Source organism: Rana temporaria, chromosome 11 (assembly GCF_905171775.1).
Source record: "Rana temporaria chromosome 11, aRanTem1.1, whole genome shotgun sequence".
In the NCBI taxonomy this organism is placed as follows: domain Eukaryota; kingdom Metazoa; phylum Chordata; class Amphibia; order Anura; family Ranidae; genus Rana; species Rana temporaria.
In genome coordinates, this window is record NC_053499.1 from 7,834,130 (window position 1) to 7,860,039 (window position 25,910).

General features: G+C 46.2%; 1 protein-coding gene across 1 annotated transcript in view; it reads left to right on the top strand.

The window, feature by feature from the left end:
* The window catches only part of GALNT18 (polypeptide N-acetylgalactosaminyltransferase 18), a 332,395-nt gene that overhangs the window by 265,220 nt on the left and 41,265 nt on the right, over positions 1-25,910 (top strand). Inside the window, exons 7-8 of the mRNA XM_040327959.1 lie at positions 12,095-12,280; positions 18,593-18,730. Coding sequence (XP_040183893.1) covers positions 12,095-12,280; positions 18,593-18,730 — 324 coding nt within the window. The remainder of the gene's footprint in view (positions 1-12,094; positions 12,281-18,592; positions 18,731-25,910) is intronic.

Consider the following 25,910-nt stretch of genomic DNA (forward strand, 5'->3'; position numbering starts at 1 on the left):
TGCCCCCCTTCTTGGTCACTGTCCCCCTCTTCTATGCATCTACATTACAACTGTACAGACCTCAGAGAAAGCATGGGATATGCATAGCGGTGTGTGTCCCTTGCACTCCCTCCTCCTGTGTAGATGGAAACAGAGAGAAGGGGGAGGTGGCTTCGGTCTGCTCTGCGAGACGCAAGAGACACACATCATTGTGGGGTGTGGCGTCAGCGGTGCCGTTGCCCACAGGTGTCACCTGAATGCGACCCACACCCCCCACCCCCCCCCTCTTCCCCAGGTAAGTGATGCACACCCAACCATCCACATGATGTAAAAAAAACGTGATACATCAGACCATGCCACTTTCTCCCATTGCGCTGTAGTCCAGTTCTGATACTCACATGTCCATTGTGGGCACGGGTCAGCATGGGCACCTAGCCTTGTTTGCTGCTGCAAAGACCAAAACACAGCAAACGGAGATGCCCATTTATTCTGTTTTCAACTCATCTTCAACTTCAGGGGCAACACGTTAATTTTCTGCCTAATATATCCCACTGACTGTCAGATGCCATTGTAACAAGATAATCAATGTTATTCACTTAAAGTGCAAGGTTTAAGTTTTTTTAAATAACAAACATGTCATTCTTGCCTCCACTGTGCAGTTCGTTTTGCACAGAGTGGCCCCGATCGTTCCTCTTCTGGGGGTCGCTCGGCGGCTCCTCCCCCGCATTAAATAACCCCCTTTGGGAAACTCTCTCCCGATGGGGGTTACCTTGCAGGCGCGCTCCTGTGCTATACACTCGGCGTCTATAGACGCCAAGTGTTTGACTCAGCCCCGCCCCCCGGCGGCCGCGTCATTGGATTTGATTGACAGCAGCAGGAGCCAATGGCTGCGCTGCTATCAATCTATCCAATGAAGAGCCCGAGAAGCTGTGGAGAGAGCGACGCGTGATCGCGCCCACGGAAATTTGGGGCTGCACACTGCAAGATGTTTTTTTGCCTAGATGCATAGGAGGTGAAAAAACACCTCTTTAACCGGTCAGTGATCATAAAGTTATGGCTGATCGCAGCGGGAGCCAAAGGCTGCGCTGCTATCAATCTATCCAATGAAGAGCCGAGAAGCCGTGAAACGAGCGAGCCGGGATCGCGCCCATGGAAATTTGGGGCTCAGGTAAGTAAAATAGGGGGCTGGACACTGCAAGATGTTTTTTCACCTAGATGCATAGGAGGTCAGTGATCATAAAGTTATGACTGATTGGTGTATACACATGCACACACATTGCCACATATGGTTCAACAGGCCTAGGTAGCCACTGTTGTCATCATGACAAATATTACTTTCAGGTAACCATTTGTAGTACCTTTTGGACCAGGATTTCCAGAACAGCCAGGAGAGGTTGTTTGTAAAATGCAATGTGGCACCATTTCCCGTCTTTACTTTGTGCCCAGCTCCCTGGGGTCCTGATCCCACAGACTGGCAGATAATGCTGGAAACATAATTGCGCCAGGAATTACGAATGTTGGCGTGGCAGTAGTCATTCCCGCAGTGTTTCTGTAAATCTGCAATAAGCACAGCCAATTGTGAAGTGTAACGCGCCATCCAGGCTACGTTTTATAATTTTATATCATAATGAAACTGCTCATTCCCTTTATATAACTGCTGGGCTATAAAACGCCAGAACGCGAGGAGGCCCAGCAAACCCAGTGTTCTGCATCGTACAGACAAGCATAAACTGTTTGTGCAGATTACACCCTTTGTTTAGATGGAGTTTTTTTCTGCTTTTGTGAGGAGTTTTAATTTGGCCGTTTTTTTTATCTCCAGAGAACAGTAAACATTAATTTTCCTTTTGACCTTTTCTATCTGTGATTGTTACATTCTTTGTTTTCTATGCAATTATCTGTAAGTTCCCCTTCACGGGTTTTGTGACTCGTCGCTTTCCTCCATCTTTGTGGTCCCACCCACGAATGTTAATGTTTCAGTGCTTGGCATGGGTGATGATCATCGAAATAAATTCTGAGTAGCGAGCAGATCGGTTCACGCAAACAGAGACTCAGAGCGAACCTTCACTGTGGTTTGCCAATTTACCACTGACTGAACCCATCTGCTGTGTGAAATGGTAAAGGGAATAGGTGGGGGTTGGACTCCTTCTCAGTTCATAGGTGCCCACCATTTGCAGGAAGCTTGTACTCCCCTTGGATCTAGTGGGGGGGTCCCACTTCTTTCTGGGTGCAGAGGATGTGGCACGTGATGTCAAATGTCTAAAAAAGGTGTTGCATATCCCATCTGTGAACTGGTAAAGGGGGAAGGGTGGACCCCTTATTAGTTTGTAGGTGGCCACAATTTATAGGAAGCTTGTAGTCTCCTTAGATCCAGGGGGTGGGGGGGTCCCATTTATTTTTGGGTGCAGGGAGTGGCATGTGATGTCGATTATCTAAAATGATGTTACGGTATCCTATCTGTGAACTGGTAAAGGGGGTAGGGTGGACCCCTTCAAAGATGGGATACCGTAACATCACATGCACCCAAAATAAATGGGACACCCCCCCTTGGATCTAAGGAGACTACAAGCTTCCTATAAATTGTGGCCACCTACGAACTAATAAGGGGTCCACCCTTCCCCCTTTACCAGTTTACAGATGGGATATGTAACATCTTTTTAGATATTTGATATCACATGCCACATACTGTGAACCCAGAAAGAAGTGGAACCCCCACTGGATCTTAGGGGCCGGACTACAAGCTTCCTGTAAATGGCGGGCACCTATGAACTGATAAGGGGTCCACCCTGCCCCAGTTATCAGTTCATCGGTACTCACCCTTTACAGGAAGCTTGTATTCCCCTTGGATCCAGTGGGAGTCCCACTTCTTTTTGGGTGCAGGACGTGGCATGTGATGTCGTTATCTAAAATTATGTTACGGTATCCCATCTGTGAAATGGTAAAGGGGGCAGGGTGGACCTCTTATCAGTTCATAGGTGGCCAATATTTACAGGAAGCTTGTGTTCTACTCTGGATCCAGTGGGGGTCCCACTTCTTTCTAGGTGCAGAGGATGTGGCATGTGATGTCAAATATTTAAAAAGGTGTTGCATATCCCATCTGTGAACTGGTAAAGGGGGCAGGGTGGACCCCTTATTAGTTCGTAGGTGGCCACAATTTATAGGAAGCTTGTAGTCTCCTTAGATCCAAGGGGGTGGGTCCCATTTATGTTTGGGTGCAGGACGTGGCATGTGATGTCGGTTATCTAAAATGATGTTACGGTATCCCATCTGTGAAGGGGTCCACCCTGCCCCCTTTACCAGTTCACAGTTGAGATACTGTAACATCATTTTAGATAACCAACATCACATGCCACGTCCTGCACCCAAAAATAAATCTAAGGGGACTACAAGCTTCCTGTAAATTGTGGCCACCTATGAACTAATAAGGGGTCTGCCCCTTTACCAGTTCACAGATGGGATATGTAACATCTTTTTAGATATTTGATATCACATGCCACATCCTGTGAACCCAGAAAGAAGTGGGACCCCCACTGGATGCTAGGGGACTACAAGCTTCCTGTGAATGGTGGGCACCTATGAACTGATAAGAGGTCCACCCTGCCCCCTTTACCTGTTCACAGATGAGATACCGTAACATAATTTTAGATAACCGACACCCCATGCCACGTCCTCTGCACCCAAAAAGAAGTGGGACCCCCACTGGATCCAAGGTGACTACAAGCTGTCACTACTGTGTTGCTCACTGGTCTCCTTACTGGAGACTCCCGGATAAGGAAACAAAGCCCTGCCTCTACCAACATGGCTGCCGCTACACTGTGACAGAACAAGGCATTATAATTCAATCATGGGGAAACATAAGCTGTAGGGCAGTACTGGCGATGAGTCCTTTGTCCTCTGCCTGCTTTTATAAGCACAGGATCCAGAATTAAATTTTTTCATAATATCACAATTACGAATGTTGAGTACGACGATTGATATCCAGATGCTCAGTGCAGTTTACACTTCATTGTACGTGGCGGTCCGCTCTTGTGTGTTTTTCTGTGTTAATGTTGGAACTACGGCTGGAAAAAATGCTAATTGTCGGCAATACAGTACAAATGAAGATGGCAAACGGCTCTGCCAAAACATTTACAATGCTGGGAGTAATGTGTTTTCTCCGCGCTGGTTTATGGCCTGTTCCGAGCTCTGTCATTGGAACTGAAAAAACATTTTACACTTGGTAAACTGTTGAACATGAGCAAATGTGAGGCAATTAGAAACATGGCGCTGCCCAAATCATCCAAGTTCTGTAAAAAAAAAAAAAAAAAAAAAAAAGAAACCGTGAGGTCATTTCAGGGTAGAGAGGAAAAGCTCTTCTCAGTGTTCCTGTGCTTTCCAATAAATGTAATCCGGTACAGAGGCAGGGCTCTATTCACCATAATAGGCATCTATAGTACTTATGTAAATTGTATTTTTTTGCTTTAAAAAGAGTATTCACACCCCTTGAAATTTTCCACATTTTGTCATGTTACAACCAAAAACGTAAATGTACCGTATTTATCGGCGTATGCCGCACACTTTTTTCCCCTTAAAATAAGGGGAAAATCATGGGTGCGCGATATACGCCGATACCCGCTTCCCGCGCTCAGTTTGAATGCCTGCGCCGACGTATACCGAGTGCAGTACACTCGGCTACATTCGGCTAGGCTTGGCTTCGCTCGTGCTCACGCATAAACGTCACAGAGCGTGAGCACAAGCGAAGCCGAGCCTGGCCGAATGTAGCCGAGTGTACTGCACTCGGTATACGTCGTGGAGGCGTTCAAACTGAGCGCGGGAAGCAGCGATTCGACGGGGAGACAGCGCGGGAGGACACCAACGAAGCAGCAGACGGACGCCGGACCCTGATAAATACGGTATTTTATGTGATGGACAAAGTGGCACATAATTGTGAAGTGGAAGGAAAATGATAAATTGTTTTAATTTTTTTCTTACAAATAAATATGTGAAATATCGGTTAGGTATCCATTTAACCAATGGATGCCTAACCGATAGGTCACACAGCGCTGGAGCCGCGATACCCGAAAGTAACCCCTGGGCAACATGTCGGCTGCCCGAGCGTTAGAAGAGGATGGCTGCGGGGGCTTCGATTTGAGGTGAGTATTACATAATGAGCTAGTATGCTATGCATTCCAGCTCATTATGCCTTTGTCTTGCAAGTGGTGTTTTTTTTTTAAACTGTGTTTACTTCCTCTTTAAATCCAACACAGTGTCAGTGTCCTTACTGGGGGAGGAAAGGGGGGTGTTGGTAAGTACATACTGGAGTTGGGGCGGTAAGTTATCTGAACTACCCTAGTCAAAGGTCTTCACCAAATGGACTTCCTGAACACGTGACATCTGACAATTGGCTGTCACAGCAGTCACATGATCAATAGCCAGTCCCCGATCATAACTAGTTGAAATATCTTTCCAGTCTCAGGGAACCCCTGCTAAAAATGACTAAATCTACAACTCATGATACATTAGTGGGACGGTCAGTGGGAAGAATGTTCCTTACACTTGTAGACATTGGGATGAATTAACCCCCCCCCGTTACAGATAGCTAAAAAGATCAATGGTGTCAGTGGGAACTTACGTAAGAGGCAGAAATTGCACAAGAAACCCCAAAAACCTCTGGAGGAGCACTAGGTATCCATGGAACCCTGTTTGAGAAACCCTGACATAGTGATTGAAACCTGAGCCACCATGGATACCTATGTGTGGAACGTGGGCATCAGGGTCCTGGCCAGGGCTTTTTTTCAGCGAGAACGCGGGGAAACGCAGTTCCGGCACCTCTAGCACTAAATGTATGTAATGGCAATGGGTACTGGGGTATGCTGGCAGGAATCTATTTTTGTGTGGGGATCTATTGTTGCTGGGGGAGGGTAATTGTTGGAGAGGTCTATGGTTGCTGGCTGCTGGAGGGTCTATTGATGCTGGCTGTTGGGAAGCTTGTTGTTGTTTCTGGGGGGGTCTTTTGTCATTGGGGTGGTATTTTGTAATGGGCTTTCTATTGTAGTGTGGGGATCTATTGTTGCTGGGGTGCTTCTAGTATTTGCTGGAGGTATTTATTATTGTGGGGGGATCTATTGTTGGGTCTAATGTTAATGGGGTCGGTCTAGTGTTGCTGGGGTCGGTCTAGTGTTGCTGGAGTCGGTCTAGTGTTGCTGGAGTCGGTCTAGTGTTGCTGGAGTCGGTCTAGTGTTGCTGGTGTCGGTCTAGTGTTGCTGGAGTCGGTCTAGTGTTGCTGGAGTCGGTCTAGTGTTGCTGGAGTCGGTCTAGTGTTGCTGGAGTCGGTCTAGTGTTGCTGGGGTCGGTCTAGTGTTGCTGGGGGTCGGTCTAGTGTTGCTGGGGTCGGTCTAGTGTTGCTGGGGTCGGTCTAGTGTTGCTGGGGTCGGTCTAGTGTTGCTGGGGTCGGTCTAGTGTTGCTGGGGTCGGTCTAGTGTTGCTGGGGTCGGTCTAGTGTTGCTGGGGTCGGTCTAGTGTTGCTGGGGTCGGTCTAGTGTTGCTGGGGTCGGTCTAGTGTTGCTGGGGTCGGTCTAGTGTTGCTGGGGTCGGTCTAGTGTTGCTGGGGTCGGTCTAGTGTTGCTGGGGTCGGTCTAGTGTTGCTGGGGTCGGTCTAGTGTTGCTGGGGTCGGTCTAGTGTTGCTGGGGTCGGTCTAGTGTTGCTGGGGTCGGTCTAGTGTTGCTGGGGTCGGTCTAGTGTTGCTGGGGTCGGTCTAGTGTTGCTGGGGTCGGTCTAGTGTTGCTGGGGTCGGTCTAGTGTTGCTGGGGTCGGTCTAGTGTTGCTGGGGTCGGTCTAGTGTTGCTGGGGTCGGTCTAGTGTTGCTGGGGTCGGTCTAGTGTTGCTGGGGTCGGTCTAGTGTTGCTGGGGTCGGTCTAGTGTTGCTGGCTGTGGAGGATCTCGTTTACTGCTTTTCTTGCTATTAGCAAACATACAAATTACTTGGCACCACAAAATAATACTTGGTTCTGTATTCTCTAAAAGGGCCGGTACTTGGAGGTCGGTAGGGGTGGGTAGGGGGCGGAGTCAAAGAGGGGGGGAGTTCCTGCACCTAATCTCTTCGAAAAAAAGCCCTGGTCCTGGCCCAGTCTGCCCTTGGGTCCACCTCTTCTTGCTGCTGCACATGTGTTACGTGGTTGGTAAGAGTTTAATTTAAAAGGGTGTTTTCTATCCGGGCCCCTAGGGACCTCCGGGCCCCTTACAGGTGTACTGCCTGTACCCCCCTGATGGCGGCCCTGGTTACGCGGTTGGTAAGAGTTTAATTTTAGTTTTATTATTGTTTCTAATTCACTAAATTAAATTAATAAAAAAAAATGTTTTCCAAGGTAAAATTACAGCAGTTTATTTTTTTAACCTTCCTGAAACATTTTACAGCATTTCACAGACTGCACCATATTTACTGTTTGGAACATTTTAGTACTTTGTCAGTTTCAGAAATAGAAATGGCATCTGGCAATTTTCTCTCCCTAACTGGCTGTTCGTGACAACCCGGCACCGAGAAAAGAACCGATGTAAACACTTTACAGCAAATTGGCGAAGAGATTTAAAATAGAAGAGAGTTTTCCGACTTCAGCAAACTTTTTAGGTGTTCTGGAAAAGCGAGGCCCTGCAAATATTCTGGAGGCTTTCTACTTTATTACTAGAGTTCAGCTTTAAAGCAGAACTCCATCCAAACGTTCTGCTTTAGGCTTCGTTCACACCTGATGTCGGCTCCCAGCAGGGGGTCCGGTGCGTCCTGGTTTACCGTAAGGGCCCTTTCACACTGGTGCGTTTTTGTGGTAAAAATAGCGCTATTAAAACGCTCCCCATGCCCCTCTCCATTGAAATGAATTAAAAATGCGGTAAAATCGCGGTGTTTTACCGCTATTTTAACGCTCCGTTTTTACAGCGGTTTTTAATTCATTTCAATGGAGGGGGCATGGGGAGCGTTTTATGGGCGTTTAAATAGCGCTATTTTTGCGGCAAAAACGCACCAGTGTGAAAGGGCCCTTATAGGTCCGATTTCAGCCTGAATTTTTGGCTGAATTCGGACCTAAATACGAACCAAAAGACGCACAGGGCTCCTGTGCAAATTCGCAGCGGAGATATGTGAACCGGCTCTATAGAGTACAATTCACATTCTCCTGCTTTTGCGTATTGGATGTGGACATCCCGGCCTTAAACTGCTGTCAGAATGTTTTGCTATGTCTCTATTGACCCTAAATCCGAAGGACCAATCGGGTCCAGATTAAGGTCTGGCATCTTCTATCGGAATGCAATCTTTACATTTCAAGGGAGTATGTGTTTGAATTCATCCCAAGGACGGAGGAGAACAATTGTTTTGTCTTGGTTTCTTTATGAGCGGTACAGCTACAAATTCCGTACAATCTGCCTGGCAGGGTAGCGCCTTCCAGTTTGGCCAGCTCCGCATCCAGCCCTTACCCAGCAGCCATCTGTGGCGTGGGCCGTGTGCCATGCCTGCGGAGAACGTGCAGAGTGGGCAGGAAGGGGATACATTTAGTACATGTAATGTGTTTCAGAGGACAAATATCAACATTAACTACACAGCAGTGCAAAAAACAGATTGTCAGCTGTGCGGCGCAGATTGTGATGAGAGAAGCAACCCTCCCTCTGTACGCAGGTGCAAACAGAATAATAACTCCATAGCTTTTTTACAGCAAATAGTCTTAAAGGAAAACTCCAAGTTAACTTCTTTTTATCATTTGTAATGATAATTTTTTTTTTCATTATTCCCCCCACCAATGTAAGGAACATTCTTCCCAATGATCACCAATGTAAGGAACATTCTTCCCACTGATCACCAATGTAAGAGACATTCTTCCCACTGATCACCAATGTAAGGAACATTCTTCTCACTGATCACCAATGTAAGGAACATTCTTCTCACTGATCACCAATGTAAGGAACATTCTTCTCACTGATCACCAATGTAAGGAACATTCTTCCTACTGATCACCAATGTAAGGAGCATTCTTCTCACTGATCACCAATGTAAGGAACATTCTTCTCACTGATCACCAATGTAAGGAACATTCTTCCCACTGATCACCAATGTAAGGGACATTCTTCCCACTGATCACCAATGTAAGGGACATTCTTCCCACCGATCACCAATGTAAGGAACATTCTTCCCACTGATCACCAATGTAAGGAACATTCTTCTCACTGATCACCAATGTAAGGAACATTCTTCCCACTGATCACCAATGTAAGGGACATTCTTCTCACTGATCACCAATGTAAGGGACATTCTTCCCACTGATCACCAATGTAAGGGACATTCTTCCCACTGATCACCAATGTAAGGGACATTCTTCCCACTGATCACCAATGTGAGGGACATTCTTCTCACTGATCACCAATGTAAGGAACATTCTTCTCATTGATCACCAATGTAAGGGACATTCTTCCCACTGATCACCAATGTAAGGGACATTCTTCTCACTGATCACCAATGTAAGGGACATTCTTCTCACTGATCACCAATGTAAGGAACATTCTTCTCACTGATCACCAATGTAAGGAACATTCTTCTCACTGATCACCAATGTAAGGAACATTCCTCCAATTGACCGCCAGTGAAATTCACTCTTCCACTGAAGCCGGGCTTTTCTCTTGTTAACCACTTACTCTGTTCACACTAACCTACCACGCGGAGTAGATACAATTATTTGCAGGGGTTCCCTAGTATTACAAAATTTGTAAAAGGCCATTTTTATCCAGTGGCTATGAAGGAGATATAAATTTGTAAACTACTATATATATATATATATATATATATATATATATATATATATATATATATATATATACACACACACACACACACACACACACACACACACACACACACACACACACACACACACACTTGATTCTGTTATTTGGGCAACAGTCTCCTTGTAATTGTAAGTCCGGGCACAGTGAAAGTCTTCTGCACAGAAAACCTGGCTATTCTAGTGTACAATGGACCTTGTAATGACAGAAAAGCTCACGCTTGTTGTCAGCAGAGTACAGGATAATTGACGTAACAGATGGTAATCAAGCTATAATTTGTTCTCTTTGTATTGTAATGCGAAGCAAAGGGACAGAGGCACGGGTGACTGAATTAAATAGGATTTTCATCTCTGGCATGGATCAATACGGTCATTAAATCCTCCGATAACTCCATCCTGGCCGTCCTGCGATGAGGTGATTGCGCACAATCCATTATTTAAACGTCCTTCTGTGCCAGTGCGTGTCCAGCCAGCCGGGATCCAATGCAAGGAAAGGCGGATTCAGGAATATCATCTTTTCGAGAAACAGACCGCTATTTGTTCTGATGCATAAACTGTCTGAGGTAACGAATAGATAAAGAGAAAAGGATGAGAGTGCCAATTCACCGATGGGTGTCCAGAATAAATGTTATTATTGTTGCATTCAATAAAAGCGGCCAAGGACTCTCTGTTATTACCCCATAGCTATGAAATGCATTACCTGCCGAGAAAAACGAGCATTAGAGCGGAAAAGTCAGCTTGTGGTCAGGTGAGCTTGTTACCAAGTAACTATGGACCTGTTGGTTTAAAGGGGTTGTAAAGGTATTTTTTTTATTTTTTTTTAAATAACAAACATGTCATGCCTTACCTCCACTGTGCAGTTCGTTTTGCACAGAGTGGCCCCCAATCCTCGTCATCTGGGGGTCCCTCGGTGGCTGTCTCAGCTCCTCCCCGCAACAGCTAATCCCCTTCTGGGAAGCGCTCTCCCAAGGGGGTTAGCTTGTGGGCGTGCTCCCGTGATATAGCCTGTGACTATCACTCGCCCCGGCGTGCTGCGTCATTGATTTGATTGACAACAGCAGGAGCCAATGCCTGCGCTGCCATCAATCACCAATGAAGAGCCACCTCACGATCGCTGTTTCTAAAGGTCTCTAAAGTGCACCTGCACCGTAGACATCGGCGTCCATATCTTTTTTTAAATATCACCTAAACCGCAGAGGTTTAGGAGATATTTCGAGCACCTACAGGTGAGCCTTAATCTAGGCTTACCTGTAGGTAAAAGTGTTATGTAAGGGTTTACAACCACTTTAAAGCTGTGCCCAAATAGAGGAGAAAGGACTAATCACCAGTATTATTCTGTGGTCTCTCCAAAGCTGATCTTTCCCCCAAACTGACTTGCTAAGCCCTGTTCTGCACTTCTTTGAGTAAATAGCCATTTTGGTAAAGGAGCAGGGTTTTGCTTCCTCATCTTACAGCTGCCTTTATAATAACTGGTGTGAAGAAGGTACAAAAAAAAAAGTAGCGGTTGAGGTGGTGGAAGCCCAAATGCAAAACAAAAAAAAACATTAAGCAGGGAGATCCTTGCACTGCAGATCCTCAGGTAGAGCTTCCCCTCCAGCAAAGAGAACCGTGAGCTGCACAGTAAGTGACATCACCAAATCTTCTGAGATTAGTAGTCAAGGGCAGCAGTGCCTTAGCACTGTGCATATACAGCTATGGGCTCGAAGACCAGCAGTGCCCTGCTATTTTTCAGGAAGTGTTCATGGTAAAGCTACATTTTTCTTGGCACAATTAATATTTCTAGATGTTGCCTATAAAATAGTAAATCTTTACTCTGCATTTAGGTCACACCTTAAATCTTGCTGTGTGCTCCTTTATTCACCTGCTGATTACCAGGTGTACCGGGTCAGGCCTAACATGACCTCAGATATCCAATACTCGGGCTGAAGTTTCAGGCTCATAAAAAGTAATTACAGCCAACTAATGGGAAAATATAAATCTTTAATAGGTAAGGCTGCACAGTTATAATTATTTGAAGGCAGAGTACTCAAACTCTTGCAAAAGGCCAGCTTTGACGGATTCTCTTTACACCCCAGAGTACATTTCATCTATTGTCAGTTGATAGTTCGAGACAAGCTATACTGTGCTATAGAAAGGAAAATAAAAGGACGTGGACACATGTGGCGGTATGGTTTAAGTACCAGGAAAGAAAATAAAAGTATTAAAAACCCAGCTGGGCTAATAAAAAAATGCTAAGTCTCAATGAGCATCTTTGTTATAATAAAAAAAAAAAAACTGATATATTGCATGTCCTGTGTACTCAGATTATTCCTTTTCTTTCTAGGTATGGCAGTGTGGGGGTAGTGTCGAGGTTCTGCCCTGCTCTCGTATCGCTCACATAGAGAGAGCCCACAAGCCGTACACTGAGGATCTGACGGCCCATGTGCGCAGGAATGCCCTGAGAGTGGCGGAGGTCTGGATGGATGAGTTTAAGAGTCACGTCTACATGGCCTGGAATATCCCCCAAGAGGTACGGTGGTCACTAATGGTCATTTATCCAAGGTGTTTGTGATGACTGCCACAAGTATGGTCAAATGTCAGGTTCCCTTCTATAGAGCAGAGGGTACGCTGGTCTTATCGGTCATGGTCATCTTATTCAGTATCTTGTTTTTTTACGACTTGGTCCTTCTGATCTGCCATATTTTTTAATTTTTGGTAACAAGAAAATCAAGCTAAACAATATAAGAACCTTCTTCCAGTCAACAGAAGTGGCCATAAAGAAAAGAGTTGCCGCATTAACATCATAAAGAAAGTCACCACAAAGAAACAATATGAAATGTTAAGGTGTGTTATTTCCAGAGGCAACTACCTAGGTCAAGACCACCGTACATGGGTCAGCAAAGTAGACCTTTTGGGATAATAAACACATGTTCCTGACGTTAAAACCCAGGGCCCTCCGTCACTGGTTTTTAAGGCAATACTGAAAAGAGATACAAGATTTGGAAAAAGACAAAGAGGAAAGGAAGAAAAAAAATGGGGGAAAAGAGAAGAAAAAAAAAATGGCGGGAGGGGATGGAGCCACCCATTTGGTCCAAGACAGCCTCAGTTGACAGTGTCTTGCTCAGTGAGTTCTTTGTACTGGTCAGAGAAGGTGAATTGGGTCCAATAGAACCAATTTTTTTAAAGCGTGCCTCCTGTCTCTTCGAGACGAGGTAACCTCCTCATGTCTTTGACTGATTGCACTTATTGGCCTACGGTAGGGGGTGAGGTTGATTTCCAATGTACTGGGATGCAAGCCCTGACTGCGTTGGCCAGATGCCTCACCAAGGAACGGTGGGTGGTATTTCTGTTTAGACAACGAACTAAGATGCAGTATTGTCTGCCATATTTGATGAGCAAACTTTACACAACTTCATCTTGCTGACTAAAGAAACTGATTGGTTTTAAACTATTTAATGGAAACATTAAAATTAAAGCAACTGAGATTCTAGTCTATGGTGTCCACTTAAGGACGTCCCTCCACCTGGTCTAGGATGTCCTCTTTAGCTCTTTAGTACATCTCTCCACCTAGTCTAGGACGTCCACTTAAAGCGGTGGTTCACCCTTAATAACAACAATCTACCATTAAATCAAGCATAGTAGCGCGAGCTACAGTATGCCTTTTTTTTTATTTTTGGCGCCGTACTCCCTGTTTAATGCCATAGTGAAGTTTCAGACTCCCCGCAGGGAATGGGCGTTCCTATGGAGAGGGAAGATGATTGAAGGCCGGCCATGGCGCGTCACGCTTCTCCGGAAATAGCCGGAGTAGGTCTCGGCTCTTCACGGCGCCTGCGCACAGACTAGGCACAGGCGCCGGGAGGAGCCAAGTCCTATTTCGGCTATTTCCGGAGAAGCGTGACGCGCCATAGCTGGCCGTCAATCATCTTCCCTATGCATAGGAACGCCCATTCCCCGAGTGAAGTCTGAAACTTCACTACGGGATTAAACTGTGAGTACGGGGCCAAAAAATTAAATAAAGGCATACTGTAGATCGCGCTACTATGCTTGATTTAATGCTAGAAAAATTTTTTTTTTTTAGGGTGAACCCCCTCTTTAAGTACATCCCTCCCTCCTGTGCGAGGACAAGGTCATCCCGTGCCCCCTCCCCTGTTCATGGTGTGCGAGCTTAGCGGATCCTATGCCCAGCAGTCACTCGCTTGTCAAAATCATTGCCGCTACCCTTGTCAGCCTTGTAACAGAAGGAAGGCACCCTCATACTTACAGTAAACCATTGCGCCCAGGGAAGCCACCCATCTTGCCCACCCCTTGTTCCGGCCCTGCCTACACCTGATCTAGGGTGTCCACTTTAGGACGTCTCTCCAACAGCTTTCTATTTTACATCAGTCTTTTTCTAAACTCAAGCAACGCTGACGTGTCTCAGAAGGTGCAGTCACTGTGACTGATCCTTATCCTTGCTGAATCACTTAGTAGTCACTGACCTGAAACAAGCATGGAGTATTTGAAGCAAAAATTAGAGAGAAATGATAACGATGGACATTATTTCTCTCTAAGTCAGTGGTTCTCAACCTACGGCCAGGACCCCCTCGGGGGGTCAAATGATTTTCCAGGGGTCACCAAATCCTGGGCTGTTCCTGAAGCCTGCACCACTCTCCCAGCCTTCTTGCGGCTGCTCAGCAGGGCCGTCTCTGGAGCCCACAACCGCCCACTCAGCCTCTTTGCAGCCACCCATTCAGTTCACGGCATGGCTGGGGGGGGGGCAGAGACTAGAGGTCCACTGACTGGTGAGGATTGTGAGGTGGGAGGGGCTGGAGGAGACCCTATCTCCTGATTTGGCATAGGTGTCACTGCTCCGAGACACCACAAAGTCGGAGACACACTGGGTAACATTACCTGTGATTATAGTTGCCATTAAAAGTCCCCACCACAGTTCTCAGATCAGCAGATGACCTTGATCAAGAGCATTTAAGTTGGCCGATCAGAACTCCCCCCAGCATTGCCACTGATCCCATTCATTCCCCCTCCACCAAGGAGTAAGAGAAGGAATTAAAATAGAGAATACATGGAAGGGAGAGAAAAAGAGGGGGAGGAAGAAATAAAAAGGGAGAGAAAGAATAAGAGAAAAAACAAGAAAGACGGCTAGAGAGAGGGATGGGGGGAAAAAACAAGAAATTAGGATAGAGATAAAAGGGAAAAAGAGGAGAACAAAGAAAGTTATACATCCTAAAATGTACCATATGAAGTTTTAATACTGTACGAGTGGAGAGGACTCAGGGATCGCTAAATTTCCATGGGTTAGGGGCGCAAATTACTTGTCTTGCCTTGGGTGCTGACAACCCACGCTACGAAAATAATTTTACTGTTAGGGGTCCCCACATCGGGAAATTTTATCAAGGGGTCACGGCACTAAAAGGTTGAGAACCACTGCTCTAAGTAATGTATAAACAATCAGATTGACAGTAACTGGGCATGCTCCCCCAAAAACACATATGCCATGGCCATTCATAACCTGACAGGTTCTTCCTGAAGCAAAACATGAAAAACGTTTAATGTAGATGTATTTCTTTACAAGGGAATATAATGTATTTTTACAATTGGCACAAATACCTACATCAGTTTTGATATAAGCATGATTTAATTTGGTTTGGAACAGAGGGAATGCTTCAATAAAACAAAGCAAGAAATTCCAAATAAACTTTAAACCAACCGGAGCCACTCCAGCCCAACATCCAGGTCCCCATCAGAGCCCCCCCCCCCACTTACATCAGGGTCCCCATCAGAGTGCTTTCCCCCCTTACATCAGGGTCCCCATCAGAGTCGTCCCCCCCTTACATCGGGGTCCCCATCAGAGTCCCCCCCCCTTACATCAGGGTCCACATCGTAATTGTTTCCCCCCTTAAATCAGAATCCCCTTTAGAGTCGTTTCTTAGATGAGAGGGCCAGGTAAAATTGTGCATAGGCAGGGGCTGTAGTTTGGAGTCTCTTGCATTATAGTAACAGAGAAAGTGATGTCCCTGTCCTGGTTGTGCTGCCTGGCAGCCTTCGGTAGATAAGACTGCACACTCGAGTACTGCAAATCCTATATTTAGCTGGTTGCCCAGAGTTCAGCTTTAAGTGACAATACACCCACCCAGTGGCATAGCGTGGGTTGTCAGCACCCAGGGCAAGTCAAGAAATTTGCGCCCCTCTCCAACTTGGACACTACCAGAGTGCCTGACCAACCTGGATTGGAGGAGGCGGCGGAGGCGCTCATATTTTTGGTTGTCTCCCAGCGGAGGAGGCGAAGGCGGTGGAGGAGGAGGTAGCTGCGGTGGCGGCAGCAGCGGAGGAATAGAAGCAGGCAGCGGAGGCGGCTCACGTTTGGTTGGCGGTGGGGGGAATGAATGAATGAATGACTTGTATAGCGCAACTCATGCAAACTGAATCGCCTCTGGGCGCTTTTTCCAGCCAGAGTCTGCTTGGCTGGTGCGGTCATTTTACCCCGTAGGATCGTGACACGCTTGGGACACACAGTCATACACACAGATATACATATATATATACTGGGCCAATTTGGACAAGATCCAATTTACCTACCAGCATGTCTTTGGAGTGTGGGAGGAAACCGGAGTACCCGGAGGAAACCCACGCATGCACAGGGAGAACATGCAAACTCCAGGCAGATGGTGTCGTGGTCGGGATTCGAACCAGCGACCCTTTTGCTGCTAGGCGAAAGTGCTACTCACTGCACCACTGTGGGAGGTGGCGGAGGAGGCGGCAGCAGCGGAGGAGGAGGAGGCGGCTCACATTTTTGGTTGTCTCCCGCAGCAGAGGAGGTGGCGGTGGAGGACAAGGAGGAGACAGCGGAGGCGGCTCATATTTTACTAGTCTCCTCGCCTTGTTTAGTGTCCGGCGCACTGTGATTGGGCGTACGGGGGGTCATGTCCGGAGGCGGGACTTCAGCAGCAACCGCTAATGCCGACAGGCTAGCCCTATGCCCCACATGATCGCCATACGCCCAATCACAGGGCGCCGGACAATCAACATGGCGGCCGGAGTCACACATAACCTATAATTAGGAGGAGGCAGAGTAAAAATTCGCCCCCCCCCCTGCCTCCCCACGCTACGCCACTGCACCCCCCTGCCTTCACACTGGATTAGCAGCTTGAAAAGTGTAATATTTATCAGAAAATTACAGCGGCAGAAGTTGGTAGGTGATTTATTGAGAAAAACAAGCCAACTCTATAGACTACAATCCATGTTCACCTTTACAAATGATAATTCGGCAAGCGTCAGGGGACGCCACAAGCGTCAATCACTTGATAAAAATTGTCAACCCCCCCCCCCATCTGTGTGATAACAAGGACTTCTCTTGTGCGGTGGATACCTACAGAGAGCGCGTCCTACTCCCTCTATTCCTGTCACTTGCTCCTCTCTCTCTAAATGTAAAGAATGTGCATTTAATGAGGACATTAGCATAGGACGTGCCTGGAAACATATTTATCTTTCCCGGGGATAAGACAAATATGCCTGCGATTTCAAACAGCTCAGTAACAGTCAAAAAGGCGACTAATGTGGACGTCTCCCATTGTAGCTTTAATTCCAGCTCTTTCTCTTTAGAACAGTAGAAACGGGACGGAGTATTCCTATTGTGGTTGTAAACAGATAGACATTTTGGAAGAAGCTGGAAAAATAAAATTGGGCAATTTAAAGTTGAACTAACCAATATTTGTATTTTACCAACTGCTAGCTGTAATGTGAGCTGCAGAATGGGAAAGGAACGTCACAGATTCAGAATGTCCTCTTTGGAACGGCTCTCCAAACTCCACATCTGGCCTGCTCCAAAATTGTATCCGAACCTCAGCTAGGGGGGTCATCTCTTCATCAGTCCAGCTTTCAGCTACGAACCTATTATTTCGGCAGTGCCTTTGTCATCATTTATGATACAAGTTAACCACTTCCCGACCGCCGCACGCACTTTTACGTTGCCAGAATGGCATGACTGCGCAAATGGGCGTATATATACGTCCCCTTTAATTTGCGAGCCCTCACGACCCTATCGCAAGCTCCATAACTGTGCCCGCGGGACCTGCGGACTCGATGTCCGCCGGTGTCCCGCGATCGGGTCACAGAGCTGAAGAACGTCCTTCCATTGACATGTCACTGATCGCCTGTTCCCTGTCATTGGGAACAGTGATGTGTCACGGCAAGCCGCACCCCCTAACAGTTAGAAGCACTCCCTAGGTCACACTTAACCCCTTCAGTGCCCCCTACAGGTTAACCCCTTCACTGCCAGTGTAATTTTTACAGTAATCAGTGTATATTTATAGCACTGATCGCTGTAAAAATGACAATGGTCCCAAAATGGTGCCAAGATGGGTTTCTTTGAACAGCAGCCCTGTCCTGTAGACAAGTGAGAAGGGCAGGTCTGGTGCGGTGCTGCAGGGTTTGGGATAGTTGCAGTACACTTCTGGTGATTACATTTCAGGTGTATTAAGGTCCGCTGCCACCCATTCAAAATGAAAGTGTCTAAATGCAGTGCCCCTTAATGCACGGTAATGCATTGCGTTACCACATACTGTGAAAGAGGCCAACAGCTTTGTGCATTGAGCCTAAAGAAAAGATTCCTCAAAAAAAATGCTTTAATTCTCATTTGAATACACGATAACGGAGTATTGATGGTCCTCAATGGCAGTATTGTGTGTGTGTGTGTGACCGGCTCAGAAACACTATCTTTGTTGTAACTTTCCTAGAATGCGGCAACATGATCTCCTCTCTGGATGGAGATCGCTCTGCCACGCTCACTTCCATGCAGGGCAATGGGACAGCAAGTCACCGACTCTCTCTTCTCCTTCTCTCTCTGCAGGACCCAGGGATTGACATCGGTGACATTTCCGATAGGAAAGCCCTGAGGAAGAGGCTGCAGTGCAAGACCTTCCGGTGGTATCTTGTCACTGTGTATCCCGAGATGAGAACGTACACTGACAACATTGCCTACGGGGTGGTGAGTGTCCCCATCTCTTCTGTTAAAGATGCACGTCAATCTGCAATGCTACATGCCGACAGTCAGGAAAATGCGCATACTTGCCGTTTTTTTAGCTCTACTATGTGATATTATGCCATGTAGACTGACAATATACCATCTCTCTTCTGTGAAAATGTATATACTGGCCTGGATTCAGAAAGATTAGCCTATCTTTCTGCGGGCGTAACGTATCTCAGATACGTTACGCCGCCATAAATTAGGGCGCAAGTTCCGTATTCAGAAAGAACTTGCGCCCTAAGTTACAGCGGCGTAACGTATGTGGGCCGGCGTAAGCCCACCTAATTCAAATGGGGATGATGTGGGCATGTTTTATTGAAATTTGATGTGACCCCGCGTATTTTACATTTTTTACGAACGGCGCATGCGTTGTTTGTGAAAGAATCCCAGTGCGCATGCTCGAAATTACGCTGCAAATCGTCATTGCTTTAGACGTGAGCGTAACTTACGTACAGCCCTATTTGCGAACGACTTAAAGCGGAGGTTCACCCGCACAGGACACTTTTTCCCCTTAGATGGATGCTCGTTTTCTCTAGGGGAATCGGCTAGTTGTTTTAAAATATGAGTTGTACTTACCGTTTACGAGATGCATCTTCTCCGTCGCTTCCGGGTATGGGCTGCGGGACTGGGCGTTCCTATTTTGATTGACAGTCTTCCGAGAGGCTTCCGACGGTCGCATCCATCGCGTCACGATTTTCCGAAAGAAGCCGAACGGCGGTGCGCAGGCGCAGTATAGAGCCGCACCGACGTTCGGCTTCTTTCGGCTACTAGTGACGCGATGGATGCGACCATCGGAAGCCTCTCGGAAGACTGTCAATCAAGAAGGAACGCCCAGTCCCGAAGACCCATACCCGGAAGCGATGGAGAAGATGCATCTCGAAAACGGTAAGTACAGCTCATATTTAAAAACTAGCCGATTCCCCTAGACAAAACGAGCAGGAATCTAAGGGGAAAAGGTAAAAAAATAAATAAATGGGTGAACTCCCGCTTTAAGCAAACAACGTAAAATTTTCAAAACTCGATGCGGGAATGACGTCCATACTTTACATAGGATACCCCTCATATAGCAGGGGTAACTTTACGCCGGAAAAAGCCGAACGTAAACGACGTAAAAAAAAGGGCCGGGCGAACGTACGTTTCTGAATCGGCGTATCTACCTAATTAGCATATTCATTGCGTAAATATACGGAAGCGCCACCTAGCGGCCAGCGTAAATATGCAGCCTAAGATACGACGGTGTAAGAGACTTACACCTGTCGGATCTTAGGGAAATCTATGCGTAACTGATTCTATGAATCAGCCGCATAGATATGACGCCCCAACTCCGAGATACAACGGCGTATCCGGAGATACACCGTCGTATCTCCTTTCTGAATCCGGGCCACTGTGTATAGCAGCCTTTCTCAACCAAGTTTTTTTTTACCACCTAGGAACCCTTAACATTTTTAGTTAATGAGGAACCCCTGCCAAAACCAATTCATTAGAGGGTCAGTGGGAAAAATACCTCTAACATTAGTCATTCAAGGGTCAGTGGGAAAAATACCCCTACATACATCAATGGTCTGTTGCAAAGTGGAAGACGGTTCTGTGGTCAGACAAATAAGAAATGTGATATTCTTTTTGGCAACCTCTTGACATCCTCCTGAGTCCTGACTAAAGAGGAGATGGACTTTTCCGGCTGGTTATCAAAGGCCTGCATTTCTGATGGTATTGGGAGGTCATTAGTGCATACAGAATGGGCATCTTCCACATCTGGAAAAGGCACCATCAATACTGAAAGATATATCCAGGTCTGTGCCCATATTATGGAGCATATCACATGGAATAATCACAAATGACAGGACAGGGGTCATGTTTGGGAAAGCACTGGGGCAGCACCGCTGGTAGGCATTGGATGACTCCAGTGCTGCTCTTTCAATCATTGGTGCATAGGCGTGTGCCTGGGCACACCCTAATCACCCCATGTGCATTAGCATTATCCAGGGGTGGCACCAGGTGGGTGGTTGGGGTGCCAGTGGCCAGTGCAAATGCCCCCATTATATTTAAGGTTAGGTTTAACTGTAGGAACACATTACACCTATACTTAGGGCAGGGGTTGACAAATTTGCTTGGAATCTAGGAGCCAGCTAAAAAAGTTAGGAGCCAGAAAACGCGCCCTGTCCCGACGAGCTTGCGTGCAGAAGCGAACACATACGTGAGCTGCGCCCGCATATGTAAACGGTGTTCAAACCACACATGTAAGGTATAGCCGCGATTGGTAGAGCGAGAGCAATAATTCTAGCCCTAGACCTCCTCTGTGACTCAGAACATGCAATCTGTAGAGTTTTTTAAACGTCGCCTATGGAGATTTTAAAGGGTAAAAGTTTGACGCCATTCCACGAGCGGACGTAATTTCGAAGCGTGACATGTTGGGTATCAATTTACTCGGCGTAACATTATCTTTCATAATATAAAAAAAAATGGGGATAAATTTACTGTTGTCTCATTTTTTAATTAAAAAAAGTGTATTTTTCCCCCAAAAAAGTGCGCTTGCAAAACCGCTGCGCAAATACGGCGTGACAGAAAGTATTGCAACGATCGCCATTTTATTCTCTAGGATGTTAGGATAAAAAATATATATAATGTTTGGGGGTTCTAATTAGAGGGAAGGAGATGGCAGTGAAAATATTGAAAAATTACATTAGAATTGCTGTTTAACTTGTAATGCTTAACTTGTAATACCAACGGCCACCACCAGATGGCGCCAGCTCACACAAATGGTGGTAATAACTTGTAATACCAACAGCTCATCACCAGATGGTGCCCCCTCTTCCAAGCCAAGTCGCCAGGACCCTATTTCTAGTCGCCATGGCGACCTGGCGCCCGGGATTTGTCGAGCCCTGACTTAGGGTGTAACGTAATATTCTCCCAATCAACTGTCTCCCACTATCAGAGCCTCCTCCCTGTGACAGCAGGTGGCGTTATTGTGTTTGAGCTTTGGGGTGCACACCCTATAGGCTGCGCACACTTATGCATTGGTGCCACCATGGCGGGCCCATAACGCCCTTCACATAACGCCCTCAGTCTTCTAGACTGAATGACGCCAAGCTTTATTCAACTCAGAAGATTGAGTAGAAGAGTCATTACAGCAGATGACAGCGCCAGAGAAGAGGTGAATATTTTTTCTGAGAGCTGCTGCTAGGGGACCTTTTTCTATTTGGGTGATGACACCAGAATCCGAGAACATTCACATATTTTCCGAGAGAACCAAAAGTCAGGGTTATAGGCATGCTGTGTATTTGGGCCTCACAGGTAGAATATTCCGTGCCTAGAGCTTTTACTGAAATCCTCATCTGCAGACGGAAGATTTCTATGTAATCCTGGATGAGCCGGAGGGGGGCCTCACTCCTCCCCAGCGCCAGTCCGGCTGTGCCTTCCTCCCATTCCGACTTCTAAACAGAAGCGACGTGAACTTTATACAACCCGAAACTTTGCCTAAAATATACCAGCGTGAGAGAAATGTACAGCCAGCCGCCGGGGCACCCCGCGTGACTAATCCGCTTCATTAGCGGCATGCCGTTTAAATGCTGCGGCTTATTAAAATTCCTTAAAGGAGAACTCCAGTGAAGCAAAGTTCAGTCACACATCAATAAACTAAACTCCTTTATTTGTTTTACCTGGTGATCCTACTACGTCCTGTCCTAGGGTGACAACATTCGCTACCGACTACCGAAATATTTCCCTCTGCTTCTCCATAACAGAGGTGAGGTGTTCAGTAGTCCTTAAACACTTGCTTAGTGGGCACATAAACCCCCTTCGTTCCCAGGCGAAATTTCAGCTTCCGGCACTGCGTCGCTTTAACTGACAATTGCGCGGTCGTGCGACGTGGCTCCCGAACAAAATTGGCGTCCTTTTTTCCCCACAAATAGAGCTTTCTTTTGGTGGTATTTGATCACCTCTGCGGTTTTTATTTTTTGCGCTATAAACAAAAAAAGAGCGACAATTTAAAAAAATATATATATATTTTTTACTTGTTGCTATAATAAATATCCCAATTTTTTTTAAAAATAAACCATTTTTTTTCTCAGTTAAGGCCGATACGTATTTTGACGTATTTTTGTAAAAAAAAAAAAAATCGCAATAAGCGACTGGTTTGCGCAAAAGTTATAGTGCCTACGAAATGGGGGATAGATTTATGTTTTTTTTTGTTTTATTTTTTTTTACTAGTAATGGCGGCGATTTGCGATTTTTTTTGTCAGGGCTGCGATATTGCGACGGACGTATCGGACACTTTTGACACAATTTTGGGACCATTCACATTTATACAGCGATCAGTGCTATAAAAATGCATGAATTACTGTATAAATGTGACTGGCAGTGAAGGGGTTAACACTAGGGGGTGAGGAAGGGGTTAAATGTATTCCCTGGGTGTGTTCTTACTGTGTGGGGGGAGGGGGGTGACTGGGGGAGGTGACCGATGCTGTGTCCCTATGTAAAGGGACACAGATCGGTCTCCTCTCTCCCTGACAGCACGTGGAGCTCCACGTCCTGCTGTGTTACCGGCTGTGTTCCCGACGATTGCGAGTGTCTGGCGGACATCGCGGCCGCCATGCACTCGCATCGGCTCCCGAGCGATGCGCCGGGCACGTTGTTTCCCCGCTGCGCGCCCCCAGCGGCGCGCACAGGGAACAACAGCAGCAGGACGTCTATGGACGTCCACCCGGCACTTGAGAGCCGCGCTGTGGACGTCTTTCGACCATAGCGCGGATCTCAAGTGGATAAAAACTAAAATAATTATTTCATGGTTATAACATTTTTGCAAACAGGTAATTTTTCCCCTTCACTGATGTGTGCCGATGAGGTGGCACTGATTGGCAGTACTGTTGGGACTAACCGGTGCTAACGTGCTGTAACCGGCTTGTGTTTGCATCCATGATCAGCTCTCATTGGACACAGCTGATCATGTGATTGGCCCTTTACCCCGATCCATAGGCCTCAGCGATCACAGAGCGCACTCGCGCCCATGTGCGGGCAGCATGATCACAGGTGGATGTCCATGGACGCCCTCCCGGCAAAGTAAGCCCACGCTGTGAACCTTTTTCAGCTATAGCACAGGCGGGAAGGGGCTAAGGTAGATATTAACCACTTCCCGACCGGCTCCTGTACATATATGGCAGCAGGACATATCCCTGTATATGTACGGCGGCTCCATTAAGAGCCAATAGCAGGCACGCACGCTGCATGGTGGGGGACCCCGATCACCGCCGGCCACCACAAACACCGCTGTTCTGACAGGAGAGGAGAAACAGGTCGTCTGTTCCTACCAAGTAGGAACAATGATCTGGCTCCTCCCCTAGTCAGTCACACCCCCCCCCCCAGGTAGAAACACCTCCCTAGGGAACACTTAATCCCTTGATCGCCCCCTAGTGTAAACCCCTTCTCTGGAAGTGTCATTTATACAGTAATGGCCATTTTTAGCTCTGCTCGCTGTATAAAATGTCACCGGTACCAAAAAAGTGTCAAAAGTGTGTGATCGGTCTGCCGCCATGTCACAGTCCTGATATAAAAATAAAAAAAATTGCTGATCGCCGCCAGCAAAAATAAATAAAAATAATAATATTATTTGATAAGACAATGTGAGAGAAAGGGGATATTTGCGGTGCATAGGATATGGCAGTAATGATGAGAAAGAGAATATTTTTATGAAAATACAAAATATTTTTATTAAATATATAAAACAAATCAAACGATGTAATGGTAGTAGTGGTCATTAAAACACTATACTGCTTTACTGCACATAGATATCACATATTCCCAACATGTTTCGCAGTACTTGCTTCTTCAGGGGAAAGCAAAATCCAAGCAGATAAAGTTTATAGCTGAACAAAACAGAATAAATAGGATTAGCTATGCAATGTACAGATAATATATAGTATATCAAGAACATGTGTGTGGCTAAGGGCAACACATTGCATAGCTAATCCTATTTATTCTGTTGTGTTCAGCTATGAACTTTATCTGATTGGATTTTGTTTTCCCCTGAAGAAGCAAGTACTGCGAAACATGTTGGGAATATGTGATCCCCACGTGCAGTAAAGCAGAACCATGTATTTTAATGACCACTACTACCATTACATCATTTGATTTGTTTTATATATTTAATAAAAATATTTTGTATTTTAATAAAAATATTCTCTTTCTCATCATTACTGCCATATCCTATGCACCGCAAATATCCCCTCTCTCTCCCATTGTCTTATCTAATTTTTTGTTTGGGATTAGGTGCCTTACCTATAAGTATTTTCTCAGGTGCTTGGAGAAAATTATACAATAATATTATTTGTTTGAGTACTACATCGCACGACCGCGCAATTGTCAGTTAAAGCTACACAAAAAATGTCCTGTTCCGGAAAGGGGTAAATTCTTCCAGGGCTGAAGTGGTTAAGGCAATAAGTATATTTCTGATTTTATTTTCCATATAGTAAGTAAGTAGCTCAGGGACAGGACTCAGGAGGGCAAGAAATTAGAATGGGCGCCACACACACACACACATGAAATTGACTCAGTGACACTGACAGCAGTGTGCAGCAGCACAGATCACGCCGCGCTGCCTACTGGGTCACAGTGACTGTTTTTTTCTCCATTCCAGGTGGTCCCTTTGGTCCACACCAGTCCAAACATCACTGACAGTCCCGCTCCTGGCTTACCTTGCTCTTGTCCACTATGACATCACACAACTTGCTCAGGCACCACCTCCACTAGACCCGCCCTCTGGCTCTAATCGCGTGCTTCAAAAAAAAAAACAACAACATTGGAATCCATGGTCCAGCGCCCTATGTAGATCGAGGGGCCAGGCGCATGGATGGGAGGGGGGTGGGCAGCGCCCATGTGCTCTCTATGTACAGGCCGCCACTGCATTGCTATAATCTTTTTATATGGACTTTAAGCTGAAGGACCTATGAATAAATGGTTGTGGAACGAATCCTCTTAGTTTCTATTATTTCTTATGGGGAAATTCGCTTTGATACACGAGTGCTTTGGATTACAAGCATGTTTCTGGAAGGAATTATGCTCACAATCCAAGGTTTTACTATAATAAAAAACAAAACAAAGGTCATATTTATTATGCAGCCTGACTGCCTTTATAGTAATAATATAGAAA